The sequence below is a fragment of the Varanus komodoensis genome, unplaced genomic scaffold, assembly GCF_004798865.1.
Source record: "Varanus komodoensis strain SLA01 unplaced genomic scaffold, ASM479886v1 scaffold2, whole genome shotgun sequence".
NCBI classification, from domain to species: Eukaryota; Metazoa; Chordata; class Lepidosauria; order Squamata; family Varanidae; genus Varanus; species Varanus komodoensis.
This window is the reverse complement of record NW_025335568.1, coordinates 16,836,989-16,856,102: the sequence shown is the minus strand read 5'-3', so window position 1 is coordinate 16,856,102 and position 19,114 is coordinate 16,836,989. Positions and strand designations below refer to the sequence as shown.

General features: G+C 39.0%; 1 protein-coding gene across 2 annotated transcripts in view; it reads right to left on the bottom strand.

The window, feature by feature from the left end:
• PDLIM5 (PDZ and LIM domain 5) overlaps window positions 1–19,114 on the bottom strand; it is an 80,996-nt gene that overhangs the window by 5,308 nt on the left and 56,574 nt on the right. The window contains exons 4-10 of one of the 2 annotated variants that reach the window (XM_044428308.1): window positions 15,817–15,859; window positions 9,097–9,113; window positions 8,319–8,333; window positions 6,994–7,011; window positions 6,203–6,375; window positions 5,297–5,333; window positions 2,347–2,376 (exon numbers count right to left, since the gene is read on the bottom strand). In XM_044428308.1, the coding sequence (XP_044284243.1) occupies window positions 2,347–2,376; window positions 5,297–5,333; window positions 6,203–6,375; window positions 6,994–7,011; window positions 8,319–8,333; window positions 9,097–9,113; window positions 15,817–15,859 (333 nt within the window). Of the gene's footprint in view, window positions 1–2,346; window positions 2,377–2,919; window positions 3,857–5,296; window positions 5,334–6,202; window positions 6,376–6,993; window positions 7,012–8,318; window positions 8,334–9,096; window positions 9,114–13,809; window positions 14,250–15,816; window positions 15,860–19,114 lie in introns of those variants that run through there. The other variant, XM_044428309.1, reaches the window with a different exon arrangement.

Sequence of the window (19,114 nt, the reverse complement as noted above, 5' to 3'; positions counted from 1 at the left end):
CAAACTTTCCCAAATATTGAAGTCATATTTTTGTGGGGCACAGTCTTCCTGGACACAGGCTCCACAACAGCATAAAGCCCACATCTGTGATGATCAGAGACCCCAAGGAAGGCAGCATTTTCCCCAGATGTTACAAACCACCATTGACATTAAGCATGGAACAAGAGCTAGAAATATGGACAGAAACACCTTGTGTATGGTGTGTGTTCTGCAAATTATGAATTAATTAACCCACAATTGGCCAGTGTTTACCTGTTAACAGTAATTCAAAAACTCAACCTAAGTAAATTGACTAGGACAATCCTTTAAAAATAACTAGGTAGGCTGGATTTACCTGGATTGATCTTGATTGTTCCAATGAGGCTGCAACAAGAAATATTACTCTGGTGGACAGTACCTACCATGGGCCAAGTAACTAGTGGCTCTATATATCCGAGTATCTCAGCACAAGGACTAGCACCTCACAAACCGTGTTCACATGATTGGCAGGCAGTTAACAAGTTGGAGTGGGTAGCTAACTATGTTGCAGGTGCCATGTACATGCCAAGGGGATGTACCAAATTATTCTTGCTGTACAGTTTGTCATGTTATTTAAACCTGACCAGGGTTGGCTTGTTGCTCTGGCAGCTCACAGATAACTGGCCAATTCAGCCTGTTAACTGCCTGCTGATCATGCTAACCAGTTTTTTTCCTAAAATAATTCCCAGAAGCATTGTAAAATAGTCAGAATAAATACTATAAATATAATATTCTCATGGTTGTTCAAAGCACATCATATGCATTATCTAGCTGCAATCCTTACAACTACATCATAGGAACTGAAGCTGAGAGACAATGGCTTGCCTAGGGCCTCCCAGTGAGAAACAGAAGAAAATTGAGGCAGCAACTTTCTGTTCTGGTAGGTTAAGGGACAGGGACGAGAGAGGCAAGGATACAGACATGCTGAGTCTCCTTCCGCATCCTCGCCTCCCCACCCAAGAAACTTTGCTAAATAGCCCACCTTGTGAAAAATCCTGAAGACAGAGCAGGGAGGCAGTGACTGTCCTCACTCCTGCTCCCACTCTGCTGGCTTTATCCCATCAGGGCAGACATCTTGGAAGTCTCTCTATTTGGAGACGGCTGAGCTGTGAGGGTGCAAATCCTATTGATAACAATAGGATTGGTCTCTTTAGCAGCTACAGAGTATTACTTTGATTTTAAGCCTAAACAGTATTGCAGAGATAGTAACAGAAAATTAAAGTTAGGTTTAAAGGTAAAAGGTAAAGGTTTTCCCCTTGACATTAAGTCCAGTCATGCCTGACTCTAGGGGGCAGGGCTCATCTCCGTTTCCTAGCCAAGGGAGCCAGCATTTGTCCTAGACAGTCTCCGTGGTCATGTGGCCGGCATGACTAAACACCGAAGTGCATGGAACGCTGTTACCTGTCCACTGAAGTGGTACCTTATCAACTTGCATTTGCATGCTTTTGAACTGCAAGGCTGGCAGGAGCTGGACGGAGCAACGGGATCTCACTCTGTTGTGCAGATTCGAACTAGCCACCTTTCGATCAACCAGCCCAGCAGCACAGTTAGGTTTGCACTATCACAAATAAGAGCATCATTTCCCATCCATAGCAAAAATACAAAGTAGGTATAAAACCCAATGAAAAGGTCTCAAAATAGCATCTGCAAAATCAGCCACAATAATATTCACATTATGGATAAGTTTACCTGTAAATCCAACTCTTCAACAGTTTAACTAGACAACTAGAACACACAACACACTGATATGCTTGAACATTCAAGTGTACATATCACAGATCACTACACTGTGAAGTGCATGCATTAAAGAGAGACGTGATGTTTATTGCATGTGCAAAATGTGCCAACTTGGGGAAAATGATTAAATGATTAACTGAGATTTCCCTCCTACCGCAAGAGCTTGATTTATGTGAAATATTTCATTGTATGGAAGTAGAGAATAGGCTAAATCCTTCCTCTTTAAGATGGCACTTTATCTTTCATCTGTTGCTTGATTATTTGTTTTACTGCTGGCTCCTCAAGATTCTTAAAGGTTTTTAAAGGCTCCATATTGTGCTATTATTTTTGTTTACTTTTGATGTTGTTTGTTTTATAGTTGTAATCTGCCCTAATGGCATCTGCCAGTTTGGTGATATACAAATATAATCCATAAAAATGGAATTTGATTACACAAATCAAAATAAAGTATACAAATCAAAATAAAGTATTAAAGAAAACGTGTTACGGGTTTGGTGCTTTTAATTCCACCACATAAAAGAAAGCACAAGCACATCTGAGTGTTTTTTTTTTTTTTTTTGCACACGTGTCTGTTACGGTCAAACAAGTTACCTTAGATCTCCATTTTCTGTTTGACTTTCCCTAGAGATAAATTAACAAACAGTGAGCTGCATGTACTGTTGGAGAGACAAGACACAAGCCTGGGGGACATGTTCTCTCACAAAGTGAACACCACACAAGAGAACTTTGAAACATGGGCAGATCCAGAAAAGGTTTCCTTTGTTTGCAACATTCTTCCATTCAATAATTTGTCCAAAAATAGGAGAATTCTCTATGGTGACACGAAATGAGGGTAAAGTGTGCCACACACACAAACCATGTTAGCAGGGTTCACATGTAACAACAAGCTGCCCATAACCCGAGATGCTTATAATGGATGGTATATAAAAGCTTTAAATAAATAAATTAAATAAATAACCATGGCTTTAATTTTTTTAAGGTGCAAAACACAAGCCCCACAGGGAAATTCACCCATGGAGGCTTGTAATAATGTTCAAATCAGGTCTTCAGTATATACTCTCAGATTTTATATACAGCAGGATTGCAAGTAAGTTTTCCTCACTATGTATATGAAACATTGGTGCACAGAGTTCAAAAGACCTCAGAGAAAGGCAAGAGGGGGGAAAAACTTAAAGGCAATATTTATTAAGCACTCTTCAAACTCAACAAAGCATAAATTGAATATGTATTTGCTATAATACATTATATTACAGAGTAATATGCATCATTGAAATAGCTAATAACATCCAAAAATCCAGCCTATAATAAATAAAACCCCATATTCACTACCTCATATTATTTTCATTCGTTGTTTTACATGGCTCTGTTATAACATTCTTTTTGTGAGCAGGGGAGTTCAGAAATGTCCTCATGTGTAACAGTGATATTTCTGTTGAGTAGGGGAGGTGCATTATGCTAATATTGTTAAAATCCCTTTAACTGGAACCAAAAAAGAAGAAAAAGGCCCTTTTCTCTTTTTGTGCTTTGAAAACATTTACATCCTGTTCCAAAATACAGCCAAGTACTGAATTCAAAAAGATCTATACAGGAAACAAAAATGATTTTAATAAATCCAAGCAGAGTTATGTAATGATGGCTGTTAAATAAGGGCTTACTCTGCCTATTTTCCTAGCTAACTATTTCTGCAGCCTATTGTTTCTCTGTACCTTAGCACAATGTACTCATGGTGCAGCTAAGAGCTAGTTTAAGAGTCATCCTGATTGTACTCCAGGTCATCAAAAATATTTTATGCCATTTGTGTTTTGGTTGTCTGTTCAGATACAGATTTTTAACAAAACATATTCTTTCATTCTTTATACATTGGTAGGAAACTGTTAGAAAAGTATAGAAAAAGCTAGTATTTTTCATGTAATTAAAAGCCAATGTTTGTTTCGTTGCATTCTCTGCAAAGCATTTGGAAGAGAAAGAGGAAGAAAAGGGCACGTGGTTTTTTTAGAGCTTGGCAAGTCACTGGACGTTAAGGACACGTGCTGAGACGCCATGGTGCCAGTCACGTAATTTTGTGTATCGGGGCCCTATGATGTGGAGGGGAATCTTTTCCCTGTGGAAAGAAGTGACAGAAGAGATAGATGAGAGGAAAGATGTTTGCATCTTAACTCAGTTCATGCACGAACCAAAACATGCAGAATTCATGCATTCTTGGAAATCTTGCGTTTTCTCACGCTGTCCTTGCACTAGGAAGCAAAGTTCACTCAAGTTAGATTTTTAAGGGAAAGCAACTTTCTAACCCTTAGGGCTAAGAGGAAGCACTAGAAAATGTGTGTTTAAGGCCTACTGAAATTTAAGTCAGAATGGAAACTGCAGTTTTAAATGACTCACAATTATCCAAAACAAATCATGCAATTTTACTGAAACTCTATATATTAATGCAGAACTTAGCATCTCTTGGTACATAATGTGGATGTTGAGTCCTAGTTGGTTGGTCCAAGCAATCTGTTCAGCGTTCACATACACCTGTATTAGCATATTCGCCTGCAACTAAAGCATGAACTGCAAGATTAGTATTTCCCAACACATCGTCTTCCCTTTGGATGCAATGCTGTCATATGTTCAGCACACTCCAAGCACTTGTACTCTGTAGCACATTGTAGAAAGCTCTCTTTGTTACAAGTTATAGATGGGCTGCACTACCTACTGCATTCAGCTCAGAATGGATCCATTTAGGTAAAAAATCTCTAGGTCTTGAGGCTTTTGAATGCTCCCAATTGGTGGTCCAATCGGTAGGGACAGCAAGTTTTCCTGCACCTTCTTCTTCTAGACAAGACCTAGCCTACTACCATTATTGACTGCATCCCTTAAGAGAGGCTAAGAAAGGTAACTGTCTGTAGAGAAGATCCCATTCTCAGCAGGAAGGGTACAGTCTACAGAGAAGCATCAAACATGGGTACATCTGAGAAATCCGGGCCTTGAGGACTGACTGTGGCTTGCCTGGTTGGGAATAACCAGCTTTACAAAGCAACTGTTCAGCATTTTGCTAACAGGCTCTTCTGTCTATCTAACATTATTTCTAGGTAGGACAGTCTCAGAATGGGGCCAAAACTTTAGCAGTTAGCCATGGCTTTGATATTCTGGTCATTCATTTAATAAAAGGAAAGCTAGAAAATAGTTGTGAACACACTTGAAAGATCAACAGGCAATTTCCTCTGAATTCTGGATTAGGATTTTCAAATATTCTTTTGCCTTAGCACAAATTCGATTTCCTTCTATCTTGCTCCTACTTCTGTTTTTACATATGTACTGAAAAATTCTGCATATTGGTCAAGTTGTCTCATCCAATGCCAGTTATTGGACAAAATAATGCCAATTATTTTGAGATGTTAAATGGACAATTCTGATCCCTATCCTAATGCCAACAACATGCAAACAAGGAAACCAAAACTTTCCAATGACATGGATTTTGCACACACAAAGAACTCTGCATAACATCAATTAAAAATAAACCATGCAACACATCAATGAATATTTAAAACCATTAACTCACTTTGTCTTCTTTGTATTCTCGGGTTCTGGTTCTTTCACTGCAAAACAGAAACAAGAAAAGTTGTTTCCCACTATAATTTTGAATCAATGAAAAACCAGACACAGAACACTCAACCACTGCCTGTCATTGTAGCATAGTAGTTAGAAACTGGTGCTTGTGAGATCCAGGTACCAGTCCCACCATGAAACTCACTGAGTGACTTTGGGTCAGTCACCAACTGAGCCTCACACACTTCACAGGGCTATTTTGAGGATAAAATTGAGAGAAGCAGGATTATAAAAGCCACTCTGTGTTTTTTACACATATAAATGTAACAGCACATATAAATGTAAAAAAAACAAGCAATGTTCACAACTCATTTTTCTCTTTGAATGAAAGTACTTGCAAAGAAAGACATAAAACAAAGTAAGGTGTCCGAGTCCAAAAGACGGGGAAAGAATCCATAGAAAGTCTACATCCTTACTAGGAATAACTGATTATTGCCTGCCAGTGGATAATGAAACATCAAAGAATTAAAACACACAGGAGATACAACAGATTATGGTATTTGCGTAGTGCAAAAATGAAGGTTTCCAGGTATCAGATCCAAAAAATTCATCCTGTATGGCAGCCAGAGGAGTGATTAAAACAGAGTGCCACTGCTAGGTTGAAGCAATGTCTATAGCATTGGGAAATGGACTCAGAAAAATACTATGGTCTCTGGGACATTTTCCCCAGGGACACAGGAGTGAGCCTTTATGTGTGTGTTTTTTTTGAAACATAATTATGTTTCACAGAATGATAGAATAGTAGAGTTGGAAGGGGCCATGAAGGCCATCAGGTCTAACCCCCTGATGTTGCAGGACACCACATTACACCATCCTACTCAGATGGATGCCTTTCATTTTAGTCCAAATCATTACTTACTGTGTTCAGTGCCAGTAATCTGTGCAAGGATACGGAAAGAACGGGACTGGGTAGTTCCTGTCCTTGGGTGCCAGTCCTCTGTATCTTCAATTAGACGTTTCTTGCTGTTGTTGCTGTGAAGGGGTGGATGGTAAAACTCCGTATTTGTATAGACAATATGCTTCCTTGGTGGACTAATGCAATGAAGGAAAGATAGGAAGCCAGTGAGCAAAATAATAGTTCAACAGCAGTATTATTCTTGTTCAATTTGCTAATAATGAGATGCTAAATATATTCCGTTGGCATGTGTGGTTCATTATGTCATGGTAAATGCCTTTCAAGTTAAGGTGTTAAAACCCTCAAGGTTCAGACCTATGCTTTTCAGTTATGTCTCTATTTACTGAATTCATACCTCACCTTTCTACCTGTCCACTCCATTAACAATAAAATACAGAAATAGACAGTACCCAAACCATTAAAACCAAACAATCCCAGTAGCAGCACATCGGCTCACATGCCAAAGGGCTGCCTGGACAAAAATTTGCTCACTGCTGGAAGTGGAAAAGAGATGGGGGCCAAGCTAGCTATCTTCAGCAGGGAACTCCACAACTATGGAGTGCCTTCACAAGTTTTGAAGGCTAGCATATCCTTACACATGTGAACAGAGGTACCACCTATTAGCAAAACTGGTTATGCATATACAGAATGATGTTAGGAATTGGGAAATTATATGTACAACACATTCATTATGAAGTCTTCACCTGAAATGCACACACTATTGAAATACACACAGACACAATTTCTGCAATTACCGTTTAGGTGGGTTTTTCCTTTAATGTATTTGAAAAGGCAATGCAGTAGAATAAAGAGAGTCCAGAAGTAGGGAAGAAGAAAAAAGAAAGACAAATGAATTGAGAGCAAGAGATTAACGAACTCTTCGTGTTAACACGTCACAAAATGCACTTACGTATAGACTTATTTTTCCTCAATCCAGAAAAGAGGCTTTTCCTATCTTTACACATGCCAGTTCTGTAGCTTGTGTTTCCCCCTCTTCCCCAGCCACCCTGGAGACAGGATGGCTGGTAACACTGCTTATTCTTCAGGAGGACTGATAAAAACCCCACCCTGCTCCATCAACATACAGGGGCATCTGGGCTTATAGCCTCCAGTTACACTGGGGGCAAACATTATCAAGCTCACTGAAGCTATGCTGCACCCAGGGCCAATTGTCCTCAAAAAAGGGCTCCCTATTTGAATCATGCTGTGCCTTTTGAGGCTTCTTCTCCAATATTGTTTACATAAGAAGTACTTGTATCAGTTGCCTACAGTGGGGCACAGTCAACTTCAACTACTAGACTCTCAGGTGTGACATTAGTGGCAGACTTAGAAGGAGACTTGGAGGTCATCCACTTTAGTCCCAACCCCCTGCACAATGTAGGGGCATGGCTCAATGATGGAGTCCATGTTTTGCATGCTGAAGGTCCTGGGCTCAGCATATCCTGGTAGCGTTAGGGGAAAAAAATCCTGCCTGAAACCTTGGAAAACCACTGCTAGTCAGTGTCAGCACTAAGATGGACCAATGATTTCACTCAATGCAAGAATGCTCCCTATGTTTCTAATGTCAGATGTGATCCCTAACAGCTGGCCTGTCAGCCTCTGCTCCAGGCAAGGAGAGCTCACCACCTCCTGAGGCAGTCTAGTCAAGTGACGCCTAGCTCTTACCATTGGGAGTTCCAGCTAACATTGAGTTAAAACCTGCTTCCCCCAAATTTCCACCCACTAGCCCTCCTTGAACAATTGATTTAAGTGCACATTTAGTGTACCATGAAACTCTACATAGAAAAGTATATAAAATTGGAAATGTCGGTAAAGAAATTTTCTCTAAAATATACAGGCTATAGTATAAAGTTGATCATTTGGAATAAGACTTCCATGTTCCCTATTGTGGTACAACTGTATGAGCATACGCTCTAATAACTTTTATTCAAAATGGGCACTGACATAACAAACTGATATGAAGAAGGCCAGGGATTAATGGACAAACACTAACTAGAGAATATGCCATTATTTTATCTATTGTTATGAGGAAATAGTTGCTTAAATATTAAGAAGCAAATTATATTAGTGAAGTACTTACACCTCATCAGAGTTACTGAAGGAAGGAGGGACAGAATAAAAGACAGACAATTGAGAAGAGTCCATGGTGATGAAATAGAGAAAGGAAATCACAAATAAAAGTGAAGCAAGAAAAAGTTAATAGAAAATTAATTGAGAAATTAAAGGCATCTAGAAAAGGAATAAATCCAATTAAATAAGATTTAATAACAGGCTAATTTAACAATGAACAAAATTTATTAATTATAAGGTAAGAGAACCTTGGGATGACCAAGTACGGCAGAATTTCTCATTGGCTCTTCCGAGCAGTTACCAAGACTGGTAGCAAGATGGTGCCACAGGCAAGGATAAAGTTACACACAGCACAAGGTTTCCTCCAGAAGGCTTTTAGTTTATTCAAGCCAGAAGAGTTTAGAAAAAGTAGCAGATCGGAGGAAAACAGGTGCTAAAGAATTTGAGTTACAATTATAGTTGGAAATTGTTTTCAATTTTGACATATTTAGCAACAGAACTGTTTCAGTTACAACTGTTCTGGAGATTTAATAAGTTTAAGTTGTATCCATTAGACTTTAAAATAATGATAATTCTATAATCTCTTTTAGTTATTAGAAAGCCATACAGATGTGAAATAGAATATTTAATTTTGTAGAATGCACACACACACACACCATATCCACTGTAAATTCAGTAAGTCATATTATTTTTGTTTTAAGGAGCCAGAGCTGTTTTGCAAGTTTGATTCTGAAGCATATTATTCAAAAGCATGAAAGCACAACTTCACTCAAGTGCATTATACTAACTTTGTTACTGTTGTTTCCTGCAAAGGAAAAAAAGCATTTTAAACATTTATTGCAGTGACATAATTAATGTGCTACCCTAACATATCATAGGGTCATCTAAGTTCAAGTACATTTGCACATTTTGAGCTGAGACATGTCAGCAACCTTATAAGAAAACATTTCACCCAGTGAGGAACAAGGTGCTCAGTCTTATGCAAAAGGACAATTTTCATGCATGGATTGACAAGACAATCTGCATAAAAACTCAGCCACTTAAAAAGGAAGCTAGCCGCCAGTTAGCCCATGCTATACAGTGAATGGAATACATAGTCCATTCCGGATAGCACCACTGATGCAAGGGCAACTTCCTTGCACTTATGCCCCCCCCCCCCTCGCCCTGGGAGCTGGGCATAACTCTGTGCAATGTTTCACTATTGCAAGGCAGGTTTATGGGACAGGTTTGAACCTTGGCTTTAACTGTGGACTAGAAAATGATGTAGTGTAAATGACTGCTTGGATCTCTGCAACTAAACCCAACTCAATCTAAAATGGAGATTGCAGTTAAATATAAATTCTGCAGAAGGAAATACAACAGTTTTGAATGACACTAAGAAATACATAAAAGGGTGTGCATCTACAATTTTATACTTCTTTCGTGGGACTTACTTCAACATGCATAGGAGTGTACAGAAAGTCTAGCTTAGGCAGACCTAGTTTTTATGATTTTAAACTATTCCATCTCCAATAATTGAAATCATACTGAAGCTTAGAGTTAAAATATGTACTACAGGCTGTCAACACCGATGAATCATTCCGATATACTGTTAATCAGAGATGATGTAGCACAGTGATTAAGTGTGCCTACTCGGAGTCCTCAGTTCTGACTTGAATTTTCCCACAGTGATCATAGACAAGCCAAATGACGCCTATCTTAAATGCCTCTTAAAGGAATTAGTATTAAGTACACAAGGGATTAAAAAGTTCTACAAATGTTAAACACATACTTCTAGAATATAATCTTCTATCTGTCTACTTAAAAGTAAGTCCTGTTGTTTTCCATGGAGCTTATGTCCAGGGAAGTGTAAACAATTTCATCCTTATTGTATAATTGTTGCTAAGAATTATAACCCTGTTTATGCAAGCATCCTTCATGTCGCATATTCCCAAATTTTGATTTGGCATTAGGAGATTCACTTTTAAACATATAGGAACAATAAGAATACTAAGGCTAACCTTGCTTCTTGCTACTGACTATGAAGACCTTCAGTAAACAGATTGTATTACTGAGGTCTATATATATTCATAAAAAGGCCAGTGCAACGTCTTGCTGTTTAATCAGCACTAGATTTCTCATGTGTAAGCAAATTCTTCTCACACTAATAATTGCCCAAGCACCATTTGAAACCATAATATTTTCAGTACAGCTAAGCTCAACAAGCCTACAGCTTTTTTTACCTTGCTAGATAACATCACTGAATAAATGCAAACAGAAAGTACTGTTTGAATACTGTAAAAATTATTGAGTAATGTAAAAATGCAATAGAAATTATAGTATACTTTTGTTGCACAAAACTGGGTGGCAGATGCAGTGAAGAAAAATATTGTATAGCACTGAGTAAGGAAAAAATTCAAAAAGGAGACAAATGTATAATTAATATATGATATTATTTTATCATTCTGTCTCTTTTCTAGTGAATTTTATATGCTGTAGAATTGATAAATTAGCTGCTGGATTATAAAATAAATCTAAGAATCACTGTGGTGTAGAAGTCTTGAAAAGGAGAGCAGCTGATCAAAACTGCCTACCTAATCTCAAACCATTTATGCAAGTCAGCTGCATCCAACTTCACATTTATAGTATGGAGTTATTACTGATATACCTTACTGATATAGATGTTGTAAGGATTCCTGAAGACAGTATACATGAAACAACATTCATTGCTAAGCATGTTACAAAAATCTAAGGATCACAATTTGCTGCTTGCTAAATTTAGAAATTTGTTTTTAGCTTAAGCAATTAGATCCCAACTGAGGGAAGGGATAGCTTGAATCTGGGCAGTGCAGTCATTTTAGTAGTTATAAATTGTTTCTGAATAATGATTACTGCAGCTGAATGGTACTTCCAAATGTTATATTTGCAAAATCTGGTTTTCCTGGAAGGCTACAAAATGTTTTCCAAGAAGCATTTATACATTTTTCTTGTTGCTGCGAGTTGTCAGGAGCTTTTCCCATCTATTTTTGAGAATGTCTAACTGTCCTATCATCTGTTCATAACAGCAGTAACAATCACTGTGCCAACTGTGAAAAATAAAATATATCAGGGGTTATGCGGTAAGAATGCTGCTAAAGCAAATGAGCTGTTGTGGAAAAAATATTCTGGACACAAATATTCAACAAAGGTTGAAACTTTTTTCCTCCAAAGCATTAGTGAACTGTTTCTGATGGCAGGAAAACATGTAGAAATCAGGCTGCAAGGTCTTATTTCGGACTCTTTGTTGTCCCGGAGGAACCTTTTCTATGCAAAGCGCTAGCTTTATATGTTATTGCTTCTGGTAAATCCTTAAACACCAAAAACTGGCTACAGTAAGTTTGAACACTGCAAAGAAATAATACATCTGAGTTCTACTGAAATTAGAAAAGGTTAACTGGATGTGAAAAGATTAAGGAAACATCCAACTGAAAGGCCTTGATAGTCAGAAATGTTTTTAAAAATCAGCTTTGGAAAAAGTGTTAAAAGCTGTGGACACAGGAATCAGATTATTTCTTTGCAGAGTACTCATTTCAAATATGTATCCAGGAAACTTGAGTAGTTTTCTCAAGTTGAGTCATTTTAGTTTGCCCCTGGAGACACAAGCACACAGTCAGTGCCAGCTCCAGGATTTCTTGCTCAAAGGCCCACCTGTCAGGGTGAATCTGCACACTCACTGACATGGTCACCAGTTGGTATGGTGACAATGCTATGGTTCCTCCCCTTCCTTCCTCCCTTTCTTCCCATCACCTGCTTAAGAGTCAGATAGCCCATGAGTTAGCATGCACTGGCATCTATTGGCCTTCCTCTTCACTACCTCCATTGCCTGGGCCAAAGCAAAAGACATGTGACCAAACAGGCTGCAGTGGTGAAGAGCAGCAGCAACTCCATGGGCTCTTGTCAGCATGCCCCCAAGCAGAGGATTGAGCATGTTACCCTTGCAGTTGAGTCCCATATACAGTTCCGTCCAGCAGAACTTGTGCTTCTGAAGAAGGGCTACTTAATGATCAGATCTCTCATACCGGACCTTTTCCAGCAGATCTAACTTCCTTGTCTCAAAGCTGTGCTCTTGGCAAATAGGCAGGGAGATTCACACTTATCAAATGTGCAAAGTATATTTGAAAAGCATAAAGTACCAAATAGGCAGGACTATCAAAGGTGTGTGGGTTGGAGTGCTGGACTGGGAAGATCTGAGTGCTAGTCCCCACTTGACTCATTCTCAGCCTCAAAGGGGTCGTAAAATGCAGCTATATGAGCTGTCTTGGGTTCATTGTGAGAAAAAAAATGAAATATAGTAACGCGGTGTAATAACAACAGTAATAAATCATAGTTTTAAATGCATTTGGGATTTCATATTTATCAAATATACTGTCCTGCTTGACTGTAAATGTATATTTCACTGTAAGATGTGACTGATGAAGTTTACAGACAAATAATTATATTTTTGAAAGATTTTATCTGACACTATATGTAATGGAACTTCTCAGAAAAAAAGTAGAAACCAAAAATAAGAATGAATGGTTTCATTTGCCATTCCTCAGGATGAAGTGTTAGAATTCTTAGTATGTAACTGTCCAAAATCAAAGTTATTTCCTCTTCAGTAACCTGTTACGAGCAAAATGATATTTCACAGTTACAAGGGAACTTTTAACAAAGCATCTTCCATTATTCCATGTTTGCATCTTTCCTACAGAACTGAGATTCACACTATACCACACAGCACATGCAGTTCTAATGGGTTTCAGAGCCCAGCGGAATGGCATACCCACATCTCTTTGCCTAAAAGGAAAGAAGAAACCCCACTATGATTGCACCTGCAATGGTTGCACCTACACTGCACTGTGGCGATATAACAGAGTGTACATTCCAGTGCTTACTTAGCCCAAATGGCACTATCCATGCAGAACTCAGCATGCTTGGAGATCCCTTAAGCTTTGCACAGGCAGGAAAAAATATCAAGGTAGTAACATGGCAAGAGCTCCCAAAACAGTGGAATGAGGGCTGAAGTGTTTCATGGCTATAGAATGTTGACTATTTGGGGAGGGGAGGAGGCTAACGGGTGGCAGGGAGGAAGGAGGATGGCTAACGGCCTGCAAACACGGGGGAGACATCGGCCATACCACAATTTTCTGCCGCACGTTGCATTCAAACCCAATCATGACTTCTCCAGAAAAAGGCATATCTTTACAACACACTTAAAACTGGTTTAATATCCATCCCATCTATTAAGAGTCTTCTGAGAAATTCTGTTTCTAATACAGCATTTCCACCATCAAACTAGAATCTCCAGGTTTCTTTGGGGAAAACCATGCGACTTACACTTACACTGATAAAAAACAAGTATTTCTTATATAATGAGAGTTCTCGAAAGATGCCAATCCTACCCCAAGGAGATTTGTGGTTATTCTTCAAAGGAAATTGTGTAGGAAAACCTTTTCAAAGCCTTCAAAGTGAAGAAAAAAAAGAAGTGCCCTGAAACTACCTACCCATTTTGCTGTTTACTGTCCCCCTGGTTCTCTTTGAATCCTCTTCGCTGCCCCTCTGCCACCTCTGGGGCATTTTCGTTGAAAGGGGTGTTCAAGGATGCAGTGTGAGGGGGCTGCCATGGAGCATTAACTGCAGGTTTAGCAGCGCTCAGCACAGGTGAACGCTGGTCAGCATTAGGTTTGGCATTAGCATGCAGTCCTGAGGCCGTGAATGGGGGAGGCGTGACAGTGGCCAGTGGTGTAGGGGAAGCACGTGATGAAAAACTTGAGTGGGCTGGAGTGAAGGCAGACGATGGCGATGGAATGGAAGTGACCTTGGAGGAAGAGACTGCCCCAAATGGCCTTGGGGCCTTATTGAAGGCCACGTTGCCTGTGGATGAAACTTTGGGTACGACTGCAGATGCAATGGGCACAGGCTTAACTAGTTCCTTAGGCTCTACCTATGTGAAATAAAAACACAAAAATACACAAGAAAGCCACAGACATGGGCACATACAGACAGCATGCAAAATATCACTGTCATCTGAAGCAGTTTCATCTCGAAACACAAGTTGATGACTAATGATGGGTTACAGTAACATTGCTAGGAAACACTAGCACTAATTACACGCATTGCATGCCTTATTGGGAAAAAAGTGGAACATGCATGAGCTAGGAACCCTCATATCTTGGCGAAAAGCTTCACTTTCAATTGCACATATAGTTAAGACAAAAAGGAACCTCACCCAGTGCAAGGAGGACTACATGTAAATAGGAGAAGGCACAAATTGTGCAATAAATCTTTCTTTTTTGGCCAGGATTGAAGAATTGTCTGACTAGTTCTATGTGCTCAGGGGAGTTCTGAACTTTATTTCTTAAATAAGTCCCCCCACCCTGTGACACATGGCTAACCTCTTGTAGAACTGACATGACTTTCTAAAGCTATTTAATATATCACAATGCGCTCTGCAGCCCAAATTGGGATGAGTGATTTAGAAGTGAACACACTCGTGCTCTTGGCCTCACCTAAAGTAGCTCTTTGCATCCTGACCTTGACTTGTAATATAAAAAACTGCTATTACTAAGCCAGAAATTCTTGATGTCTAAGCATTATTCCTTAACACTTTCACTAACAGGAAGATCTGCATATAGAGTTGGGAAAAGGGACATCCAGAATTTTAATTAATTAATATTATTTATAACCCACTTTCTTCCAAAAAATGGCACTCAAGGAGACATTTTGCATTTTATTTTGTTAAATGCTAATAAAATTTATCTTTAAAGAACTTATAGCTGGAATGGGACACAGACAAATATGCCCAGCAAGCCAGGGTGGGGGCAAAGACATACTTGGGTCGTATATTAAAATCATGTCCCTCTGAAGCAGAAATGCCATATGACCAATGTCAGCATCTGGGACCCATATATCTTGGATATTGCATCCTTTGCCACATCCTGTGCGGCTGCAAACATTCAGCAAGAATGTCAACTGTGCACAAAATTTCTACTACAAGGGCACACAGATACCATCATCTTTCAACAAGGCCTTGAGCATCAAAATCAGAGAGTGAAGAACTATTATTATTATTATTATTATTATTATTATTATTATTATTATTATTATTAGAACATTTCTATGCCGCCCCTTGCCGAAGCCTCGGGGCGGCTTACAGCACAATAATTAAGAAGTGCCAGTTTAAGTACATGGTTTGGGTACTGACTGAACAGCTACATCCTGAGATTTTTTTGTTCTTGAACCCAACCTTGTACTCTTGTATTAAACTTGTTATGGTCAGGATGGGATGGGAACAAGGAAGGATCCCAACTCAGGTATGTGGGGGCTGAAACTGGGCCAGCCTTCAGAGGCCAGGACAAACATATTGCAAAGCCAAATTTAATGAAGGGGACACCTTGTTGCACTGGAAGAGCTTTCCAAACAATTATAACATCTCAAGAGACAAATTTTAGAGATATGCAGGAGCTAATTGGTTCAACTAGGGTGAAGCAAACTAGACTTAAATAACTTACCTGCTGCACAGGAATAGGATCCGGTTTTGGTGCTGCAGGAGCTCTGAAAGAGGAAGGGAAAAAAACAGGCCATGTGAATTCAAAGGAAAAATATCCTGTTTGTAGTACCAACAGTCCCATATATCACTAAGTAGTCTTTAACAGCAAATGCAGTCAAAGTTAAACATCTTGAGGTCCCAATCAGTACATGCTTGAGTCACTGATTAAAATCAGTGTGGTTTGTCAAAGAAGCCACAGAGCTTTAGAAATGATATTAGTTTTCTCAGGTCCCATCATCTTAGTTCACACTTCAACAGTAAGATTTTTTATTTAGTATCTGAAAACCAGCCATCTGCATCTCAGAACTGAACAAGAACTGATTCAAACTATACTGAATGTATGTAAATGAGCTGTCCATGCATAAATCATAACACAACACTGCACTCCAACAAGATTAACTAACAGAAACCAACAGATTATTGGAAGATGGCAGCAGACTTGGGAAATATTTAGTTACTGTCTCATCTAGCCAACAGGTTTTGCTCCCCGCTGGATCTCAGTGTCACTGTTTTGTACCTATTCAGGGGTGCAAATCCCAGAGAATTTTGTGGTTCCTCCATGGGAAAAAACAACAGATATATTTGGAAGCAACACCAAATTGCAGTTTAGCATTAGAAGAACGAGATTAGTCTCTACTCAGGCTTGTGCATTCTCTGCTCACCTGCCAGAAGCTTCTAGCTTCCTGTAACATTACCTACTTGCTATCAGAACCCTACACTGTGGTTAATCTTAACTGTGGTTAATTAAAATAATCCAGCTCACAAACTATGGTTTAAAGCTGGCTTGTTTCTACTCGTTCAAATTAATACTGCTTGTCCCATTTCATATGGTATTGCAAACTGTGATTAATCAAAACCAGAAGTGAAGCACTCCAACTCCTCTTCAAATGTGTGCCACATGAGGGAAGTGCATGTAATCCTGAGGAAAGGCGACTCTTGGTGAATCTACAGTTTTTACATTCTGCCAGTTTACAGTTCACTGTGGCTTATTTAAATGGTGCATTCTGGCAGCCATTCGGAATATTTAAACCCTGGCAGGATTGTAAGTGTGGGTTCAGATGAACAGACAAACTGTTAAAGGCTGTCTATCCCATGGTAGCCATAAAAGAAACTTTTTATCCCATGGTATTGTGTTGCTTTGGTAAGAAATGAGGGGCTAGTCACTTAAGTCCTCATATGATTCTCTTCTTTCCCCAAAACTTAAGTGTGGTGCAGAATTATGCCTGCATCAATATTAATATATATCATGGTTAACTTTACCTAAAGTATGCAAAGCTACTTCAAACTCTTCAAATCCTCTCATTAGAAGCAACCATTGTTCACATTAACATAGATGCAGATGTAAGGATGTACTATGTAAAACCGGAAGCAACAGCAACAAGTAATTTGCATGCAAAGGTCCTGAAAGGACGGTTTCCTTCCCCTCCATTAAGAAATCGGAACTGTTGTGTCCATGTCAAAGTCAAAAGCTCTTTATGTATTTTCAGCAAAGAAAAACATAGCCATCACCAGTATGATATTTTTTCAGAATATTTTATTATGATTTGCTCATGGCATTGGCAGTCAACAATTTCATTATACTTCTATCCTGCCTTGATTCAGCAGAACCGAATCTTTTCTGTCATCCCATGCAGCTCAACCTCAAAACCCGCTCAGCTTCAGTGAGATGGTGGCATCACATGCCTTCAGACAAAAGACCAGACAAGTTGCTGGCATCCATAACACTGATGTTGCTGCCACAAATGCATGCTTCTTGCTATTCTGTTTATGCACAATGTGCTGGTGACACAGAGGGAAAAAGAGACAACAAAATCAACCATTTCAGCCTTCAGCACAGGGATACTGGAAAAATTAAACAATGGCCTAGTCCTCATGATTGTTGCCAGACACTATGGCTTATTTGAATCACAGTGGGTGCCAGTGACCATTCTGAATATTCAAGCTGCTGCAGACTGTTTGTTTGGTATTTGAACCTGGCTAGGGCAGGTTGTTGGCATAGTTAACAAGGAACTCAGAAGCCTAAAATGGCCCACACATCACAAGTCACCACAGCCGAAATAAGCGAAAAATGTGTTCCTTGCTGCAGGAAAGTCAGATCAGCAAATCCTTCATTCCATACATGCTTGTTTTATTCGCATTTTTTCTGCTTATTTCAGACATCAAACTAGGTCAACACAATATAAAGAGCTCTGGCAAGTTATCCAACTATCTGGAAAAATGTTTGCAACATGCCAAAACTGCATTATTTCATGGTCTAGTGACAACTTATATTGTAAAATAAAAAGCAAAAAATAAAAAGAGGCAAAGAAAGGGAAGAAGTTTAGCATCATGGTATTTAGTTCAAGGAGATTTTGTTCATCCCCACTTCTGGTATTAGGTTTACTAAGACTGAGAGAACTTTGGCATGTAACAATATCTTAATTTACTTTCCACGTTATGGAAATTAAATTCCACATTCTTATGTACACTGTCCAGCATTTTAAAATGCTGCCATATATATCAGTGCTCAGAAACAATGTCAATTTTACCCTTATAAGTTGGGTTGTTTTTTAGTTCTTTTTAATGATAATCAATCTTTTTGGGATTATGGTGCCATATCACACCACATCTGAATGAACTGCTGCAGATACCAAGCCATTCACCTCTATGAGCTGCAGTTCTAACTTGCTGTATCGTTCTCTAATTCCAACTGCTACTCCAGCAATACAAGATTAGAGGAAACAGCATGTTATTGACCATTTGCTCAAGAGAGTTAACTTTACCCTCTAGCTCTGAACTTTGATCTGAAGGGATGCAGCATCCATTCAGGTCCAAGGACTTCTGCTTTGACATTTGATCCCAGGACATCTGAATTTATCATACCAAGAGGCATTGCCACCTAAAAATTCAGTCTCAAATACTATGTATGACATTCCATGTAAACACTGTTCTTGGCCTACTTATTTCTGTTTTGTGGTTTATGTGTGTGTGTGCGTGCACACGCGCATGCTACTATTGTTCAAATAATCACTCAACAATGCATACAAGTGTTCACACTCACAGGTAGCAATCTACAGCCATCCAGAACTATTATTAGTATGAAAGGATAAATAATTTTATGGCTGGAGTGATCTACCTGGAGGGAAAATGTCAGCAATACATTTTTAACATTCTACTTCTGTTGGTTGATAATGAAAGGTGAGATTGACTAAATTCTGCTCTCCCACCCAATTAGCCATGTCCTAAGTGTGTAGCAAAAAGCTGTTTAAACAGCAATGGAA